This window comes from Lontra canadensis, unplaced genomic scaffold, assembly GCF_010015895.1.
Source record: "Lontra canadensis isolate GAN:19392208 unplaced genomic scaffold, GSC_riverotter_1.0 scaffold94, whole genome shotgun sequence".
Taxonomy (NCBI): domain Eukaryota; kingdom Metazoa; phylum Chordata; class Mammalia; order Carnivora; family Mustelidae; genus Lontra; species Lontra canadensis.
In genome coordinates, this window is record NW_022631088.1 from 3,367,989 (window position 1) to 3,376,279 (window position 8,291).

General features: G+C 49.2%; 1 protein-coding gene across 1 annotated transcript in view; it reads right to left on the reverse strand.

The window, feature by feature from the left end:
- Positions 1–7,162, reverse strand: part of IQGAP1 (IQ motif containing GTPase activating protein 1) — a 100,143-nt gene extending 92,981 nt beyond the window's left edge. The window contains exons 1-2 of the mRNA XM_032836822.1: positions 7,021–7,162; positions 5,158–5,257 (exon numbers count right to left, since the gene is read on the reverse strand). Coding sequence (XP_032692713.1) covers positions 5,158–5,257; positions 7,021–7,075 — 155 coding nt within the window. The 5' untranslated portion in view covers positions 7,076–7,162. The remainder of the gene's footprint in view (positions 1–5,157; positions 5,258–7,020) is intronic.
- Positions 7,163–8,291: the final 1,129 nt, after the last annotated feature.

Consider the following 8,291-nt stretch of genomic DNA (forward strand, 5'->3'; position numbering starts at 1 on the left):
AAAAGCAGACTCCCCACTGAGCAGGGAGCCTGATGCAGGGGTGGATCCCAGGGCCCTGGGATCATGACCTGAGCCAAAGGCAGATGCTTAACCACTGAGCCACCCAGGCACTCCAATACACTTTTAAATGCAACCAACTTCTTACTAGTAAGTCTATCCAAGGCAGGTGCACCAAGGTAAGCTTCAGAAAAGAGAATAGAGATTTCTTCATCTGTGTCATCATTTTAAGAGTTAAGACTAGGGGTGCATGGGCCAGTCAGTTACGTGTCTGCTTCAGCTCAGGTCATGATCCCAGGGTGCTGGGATTGAGCCCCACATCAGGATCCCTGCTCAGCGAGGAGCCTGCTTCCCCCTTTCTGCCTGCCGCTCCCCCTGCTCTGTGCTCTCTTCTCTCTCTCTGTCAAATAAATAAAAAAAATCTTAAAAAAAAAAAAAAAAGAGTTAAGACTAAATCCCACCCCATACTTTACTTGAATAACTATGAATACATGAGTATACCCAGCTTGCAGTCAAACATGCCATTAAGTAACTACATTAACGTGGGCCCCTTACTCACACAGGGTCTCATGAGGCAATTAAATTAGTCTTCCCATCTGTAAGAGGAGAGTATGGATCAGCCTCCTACAAATGAAGTGATATTCCTCCATTGGGGATTCTAGAAGCCGGTGGGCAAGCTGTACTTCTGAGCCACCTCACCTATCCATTTTTTATTTTCTTGCCTAATTAAATGTCTTTAACTTATTTTCATGATCGCGGTGTGCCAGCCTGGATATATCCAGATGTTACTGGAATTCTGATCCCATGAAGAGGAGAAGAGATCTGAAGAGCTCATCCTGTTCAATGCCAACAACAAAGACATATGCACAAAAGAGAATTTGTTCTCAAGACTGGATTTCTTTCCACGATACTTTCTCAATTCCCCCAAATTACAGAAGGAAGAGTGTCTCTATCTGGTGCTACACTCTTGTTAACACCATGTCATCTCTGACGGTCTCCAACCAGCCGGAGCCCCTAGTTCCCCTTCTACAAGGGGCTGGGGTACCCTGCCCCTTCAGCTGGGGTAGGGACACAGCAAGAGGAAGGTGGCCCAAGACAGCAAGCCTCTGAAAGAAGGCACACTTCATCGTCAAACTCAAAGACTGCTAGGATCACTCTTCTTACTGGGACCTTTAACCTAACTGAATTCTCTCCTGGCTCCGCTCAGGCACTGTCCTCACCTGCACGCTGCCTGCTCTGCCAGGCCTGATGTGTTCTCTTCTTGGGGCTGCTCACGTGGACATTCTGACCTTTCCTTCGATTACTTCCTTCTGATCAAGACTCAAGCATTTCCAGTACCTCATGCATTTAAATTTTGCCTCCCCAAGTGGAAACGTTATTCACCTCTACAACTGCCCCTTAGCCAAAACAAATGTAAGGCACCATCAGAACAGGCAAAAAGATAAAAATAAACCCATAAAAATACACCCACATTAGGGAGCCTGGGTAGCCCAGTGGGTTAAGCCTCTGGCTTCGGCTCAGGTCATGATCTCAGGGTCCTGGGATCGAGCCCCACTTCGGGCTCTATACTTGGCGGGGAGTCTGCTTCCCCCGCTCCCTCTGCCTACTTGTGATCTCTCTCTCTCGTCAAATAAATAAATATTTTTTAAATTAAAAAAATAAACCCACATTTAAAGTGCCTGGTCTGCTCTGCAGTCCTTAGCAAAAAGCCCTGAATCCTCAGATGATATTTTATTCATTTCCATATTAAAGCTACTCTCCAAAACATAGGAAAAAGCGAAATCTCTATATTCTCTTTTTTCCAACCACTCCTGGTGCACTCTTCTATGGAACCACTCCTGAATTCTCCCACTTAACCTTTGAGGGAAACACAAATCCACACCACAACACACTGTCATTTCTCTACAAGCAGCCTTCCACTCACTGTTTCCACACACTCATATTCACGCTCTCTACACAATCTCCTCTCTTTTCGGGAAGGAGCTCTGTTACAGGTAGGGGAGAAAACGGAGTGTCCTACTACACAATGGAGCCCCTGTACTCGAAGGGGAGGAGCATCGGTATTATAAATAGAACCAAAGAGGGGAACCTTTTCTCCCTTGGATCTCTCTGATCTTTCCCCCTGGACTTGGAAGGGGTGTAAATTCCAGACTCTGGGGCTCCTCCAACTTGGGAGGCATGGAGGTTGTGAAGGAAACAGGATGCGGGCCAATCCGAAAAGGTAAGCCAGGCTCTGGCTAGACGGGAAAGTGCGGCCCTCGCTGCACATGAGGTGGAGCCCAGCTCACCAGGACAGGAAACCCAAGAGGAGCTGAAGCCCCAGCTAATACGGAAGGGCAGGTGATTTGCCTGTGGTTTACCTCAAACGCTTTTTAGAGGTGGCAGCACCCACTTCAGATGGCCAGTAGGGATCGTAGGCTTCTTTTCTAGGGGTTTCTTCTGAGCCCTTTCTGGAAGTACAATCTAAATACACGCCTCCAAAGTTGATTTTCTCTTCAAAGCTTTAAACAATAACCACCACCACCACGATATCCTGTGACTGCCTCCATAAAACAAACCAGGCACATTTCCACAACGCCAGGCCAAGAGGGCAATGTGCCACGATTATACCCTTCCTTATAACCCAAAGCATAAAAAATAAAGACTGTAACCAATGTCTCACTGCCTGGGTCACTTCCTAAGTTTGCAAAAGCGTCCAGCTAAAGAACCCTCCAGGTGATCATGGATGTTAAGGAAATAGGCTGCTTTTCAATTCTGGGAAGAACACCTGACAGAAAGGAAGCACTCCAGAGCAGATGGAAATGCGCCTTGCTGCTACAGCACTCGGAGAAGGAAATGTGACTGACAGAAAACACCATTCTGGTCAGACTATCATAATCCAGCACAAGGCCGAGCTCTAAAAGCTTTCTGGATCTTGCTTCTCAGTGAAGGGGGCCCAGCAGAACCACAGGAAGCCTTTAAAACATACAGATGTAGGGAACCCTGGGTGGCTCAGTCGGTTAAGCATCTGCCTTTAACTCAGGTCATGATCCCAGGGTCCTGGGATCGAATCCCACATAGGGCTCCTTGCTCGGCAGGGAGCCTGCCTCTCCCTCTGCCTGCTGCTCCCTCTGCTTTTGCTCTCTCTGACAAATAAATAAATAAAATCTTAAAAACAAAAACAAAAATATACAGATGTCTAGACCTTCAGCCCAGATTTTCTGAACCAGAATCTCTATGGTAAGGCCCAAATATCTGTATTTTTAAGTTCTCCAGATGATCTAACTACCTACACATTTGGTTAGGAACCACTGTATGAATTGATTTTTTTTTTTTTTTGGAGAGAGAGAGAGCTAGCACAAGCGGTGGGGAGGGGAAGCGGACTCCCCACTGAGCAAGGAGCCTGATGTGGGTCTGGATCCCAGGACCCTGGGGTCAGGAACTGAGCCGAAGGCAGATGCTTAACTAACTGAGCCACCCAGGCACCCCTGAATTGACTTTTTTAAAAAAGCTACTGCTCGGTCAAGAAAACTACAAGTAGACCATGCAAACGCAGGCTCTGGTGTCCTCGCTGAAATGAAAGAGTTCAAGCAGAGGAGTAGCTGAACTACATCAGTGGCAGCCCAGACAGCCTGTGTTAAAAGGGAATTTCAGTGTGGAAACCCAAGATTAAAACAAAAGCAGAAGTGCTTCAGATGGAGGAAGGAAGGGAGCTGGAGTTCTTCCCTCTCATTCCCAAGTCACCTCAACAGAGACACCAAAGGCTTAACAGAGCACAAGATGGTCTCCCAGATGCCAGCTGCAGCTTTCAGATTCTTTGACCTTCCAAAACTAGATCTAGTTCAGTTTAAGTAACAGAGGACTTAATCTTCTCCCCCTCCATGGGGCCCTTACAAACTCTGTATGAGAAACATCCCCCCCCTTTTTTTTTTTGAAACATCCCCTTTTCTAATTACATATTCACTTCCTGCTATTTAAACCTTCTATTTAGAAAAATAAGTATTATTATCATTCTTCCCACCTAAATCATCATTAATCCCCTCCCCCTAGTCTAAAGGAAAAGCTTTAAAGCTCAGAAAAGAAGCCCGGATTCAAGACACCTAAAGCATGTCAGAGGTAACACCGGGGATAGAAAAAGGAAAAATGGGACCAGGGAGGGGCACAAAAGGGACTCCAACTGTGTCTTTTGAGAGGAAAAGGAAAAGGACTAACACTTGTAACTTCAGAAATACGAGGATATTTTTTTTTGTATTGTTCTCTGAACTTTCCTAGACTGTTTTAAAATTTTCAGAATTAACCAAACCAAACAAAAATACCTTTGTTTATTAGCACCATTTGAAACACCCTTGATTTTCATTAGACTTTGATCACAAATACCTTCCATTATCCCACACTGGCCTTTTCCACCAAAGCTCACATATAGGAAACATGATCTGTAATTACATCTATCTGCCCTGGGGCCTTGTAAAGGAGCACAGGCAACAGAACAAAAGAAATGAACCACTGATTGCGAACTGACACTCTAAGAATAAGACCGCAAGGTGTTGGAGCATCTGAAAAAAGAAAAGCCGCCCTATACACTCACTTTACAAAGAAAGCAGAGGATGCTGACTTTGGTAAACTTTGAACATTGCCAAATGGATGGGCCTGTTCCCAGAGCACTACCAAGCAGAAAATGAATCCAATTCATATATTAAAACCAGTGAAGAACCCGTGAAACATTAAGGCCAGGAACTTCAAACTTCGAAAATGCTCTTTCTGGGGCACCTGGCTGGCTCAGGCATAAAGCATGTGACTCCTGATCTCAGGGTCCTGATTCGAGCCCCATGTTGGGTATGGAGCCTACTTTAAAAAAAAAAAAAAAAAAAAAAGTTAAAAAAAAAAAAACCCCACACAAAAACTGCTATTTCTCCCAAACAGCTGGTAGTGCCCAAAACGTGCATCATAAGCACAAAACCAAACAACACATATCTGGAAATTTTTCAGAATATTTAAGTCCCATCAAAGAGTTTCACAATAAACTGCCATCAAGGCTACTTGCTCCCATGAATAAATACCTTACCTATACTTACTCCTTCAAACTACCAGCCTCCTCCAGTCACACCTACAACACATTCAGAGAGATCTTTATCTGTGTTCACACCGTAACAGCTCCCTTCTCTCCAGCCGGCCAATCTTTACCTCTTTGCTTCTTCCAAATGACAAAGGTACTCATAAGCCACATTCTGACGTCTCCTCTCATCCATCTCCTCTGCAGTGAGTCTCTCATTATCCAGGACAGCTAAAACATGAAAGAAAAGAACGTAAATACAAGGACCTGTAACCCTTCTGAGCGATAAAAGAATGCCACAGCATCAAATTCCTGTTAGTCACAGAAAGAGGCAGGGTAACCTGTGGAGATATATGGACAGCCAGATGTACTACAATGACTTTCCTAGAATGGCAATTACGGGGTTTCAAATACATTCATCTAACCCCTATGAGAACATAAACATTATTTACTATATAAACAATAAATTTTATTGTAACTTGAAAAAAGTATACGGACTTGAGATTTTGGCCCAGATCTGCTCTGGTCTATCTGCCAGACTCTCTCTTGATACAGAGCTGATCATGTCGTTGTCCCTTTTTTATTAATAACCAAAGCCAGCAATCACTGAGAACTAAATGGCAGTACTGTGCAAAGCATTTTCCGTGCATCCTCTCACTGAAGTCCCACAGCAGTCCTGTGATCATCCCTCCTGTTTTACAGATGGGGTAACAGGCTGGCTTGGTCTTAGCTCCACCGCTAATCAGCGCTTGGATCCAGATTCAAACCCAGGCAATCCGTGTCAACCTGCCTCCTTCATGGACACCCAGGATAGGGCATAAACTCCAAATTCCTTGGGATGGCACTCAAGGCCTTTCCCAGTTTGGCCCCAACTATTTTTAGAAACTCTTCTCCCTCTCCCGGCCCCTTCTCATCCCACCACTGTGCCCTTCTACCCTTCAAGACCTTAATTCATGCTCTTTCCTCGAGTTTCCTCTCTGACCCCGCCCTACCCGGTCGGACTTTCCGTCCTTCAAGGCTCCCTGCTGAAACGCGGCTACCTGTGTTCCCATTGCCTTCCCCCAAGCCCCTCCTCCTCACCCACCCTACTGCCGGGCCGGTTCTGCCCCTTTTATCTTTATTGCACCTGCCTGTCATTAGGTTGTACACCTGTCCCTGTCTGATTAAAACGTTCTTGGAAGGCAGGGCCTGATCTTACTCATCTTTAATTTCACAAAGTGACACAGTACCGCACACATAACTGTTGAGTGAAAGTACCCTAAAAACGGACCCTTATCCCGAGAATACACACTAAAAACGAAATCTCCGGGTTCCGAAGGGCTCGCCTTAGGCGGCGGCACAGCTCTCCCACCTACAGTTCAATGACGTCCCACGGACAGCGGCAGAAAATGAGGTTCAGAAAATGAGGAAGTCATGGGGTTGGGGTTTTTTTTTCTTTCTTTCTTTCTTCCTTTCTTGTTTTAATTTTTGAAATTGTGCGAGGGAACTAAGCCCGAGAAAGGTGAAGTGCCCGCCCGGGGCCGCCCCTCTCCGCTGGCCTGGGGCCCGGCAGGTCCGCACCCCGGGGCCAGCTCGCAGGCAGCAGTCGGGGCAGCGCCTCCCCGCGAAGCGCGAGGGAGCCCGGGTCTCCGGGACACGCCCTGCCCCGGCCTCCTGCCACCTCACCCGAGGTCGTCCCCCCCGCGCCAAATCTCGGCGGCTCCCGGAGGCGGACTCCGAGGCGGGAGGCGCTGGGTGGGGCCGAGGGTCGTGGCGTCGGGGCCCCGGAGAGGAGGACGCCCGCGTCCTCGCCACCGCCTCGGGGACCCGGCTGGGAGCCTCGCCGCCCGCCACCCCTCCCTCCCGCCGCCCGACCCGGCCGGCTCTTCCGGGTCCGCGCGGCCCGCAGCCGCCCTGCCGCACCCTCCCGCCCGCCCGAGCCCCCGGGAAACCGGCGCCCCGGAGGCAGCGAGCCCGGCCCCCAAGCCCCGGTGCCGCAGAGCCCCCGCACTCACAGCCATAGTGCGGCCGGGCCACGCCCAGTCCGTCAACCTCGTCCGCGGCGGACATGGCGGCCGAGCCCGGGTCTCTGCTGAGGAAGCGGTGAGACCTTGAAGGCGCGGCCGGCGGCAGCTACAGCTCCTGCAGAGTGCGCGGGCTGCCCGGCGGGCTGAGGCCCCGCCCTGCCGTCCGGCCCCGCCCCCGCGCCCCGCCCTGCTGGCCCCGCCCCGCGCAACGACGCCCTCAGGAGGCGGAAGGAAGGAGGCAGGTCCTCTCGGCTCAGCCGGGGTGGCAGCCCCCGCCCTGGAGCCCTGCCCTGCGGGCCACCGCCCATGAGCAGGTCGGGGACTGAAAAGGCCGATTTACGGGGAAAAAGAGGTGTTCCTAAACCAGAGTAGAGGTTGCGCGGAAGAAAAAGGTGTTACAGAAGAAACAAGTGCTTATGGGCCGGGATGAAATTCAGCATTAAATAAATCCACTTCAAAGTTTAAGAAAGGGGCACCTGAGGGACTCAGTGGATGACGCCTCTGCCTTCATCTCGGGTCAGGATCCCCCCGGGTGCTGGGATGGAGCCCCACGTAGAGCTTCCTGCTCAGCCTGAGCCTGCTTCTCTCTCTCTCTCCCTCTCTCTGCAGCTTCCCCTCCTTGTACTCTCTCTCTCTCTCTCTCTCTCTCTCTCTGTCAAATAAATAAAATTTTAAAAAATAATAATAAAAATAAAAGTTTAAAAAAGTCTTGAAATCAGGTGCCTGGGTGGCTCAGTAGGTTAAGCCTCTGCCTTCAGCTATGGTTATAGTCTCAGGGTCCTGGATCTAGCCCCCATGGGGTTCTCTGTTTGTCAGGGAGCCTGCTTCCCCTTGTCTCTCTGCCTGCCTCTCTGCCTACTTGTGATCTCTCTCTCTCTGTCAAATAAATAAATAAAAAAGACTTGAAATAAAAGGACGGCCCCCTCTTTTCTCCTGCCTACCCAGCTAAACTCCTTTGCACCAAAGGGTTGGAGGAAGGAGTCCTTTGCAGTGGCCCAAAGTTCTTGTGGGATGAAAGCAGGACCCAGACTGCCACCACGGATGCACCATCTGGCCTGTCCCCTCCCAGATTTGCTGGCAGATGCCAGATTCAAACTGCTCAGCCCCCCTCCTATCTGAGAAGTGGTGGCTAAGGCAGGAGAACTGTCCAAGCTTCCTTCCCTTGGTTTCCCTGCCTCTGTTCTTGGCAAGTTCTTCTTTTTTTAGGGGATTCTTTGCCCTTTTTAGGGATGTCCCTTCTCCTTTTTGGCTTGTGGCCT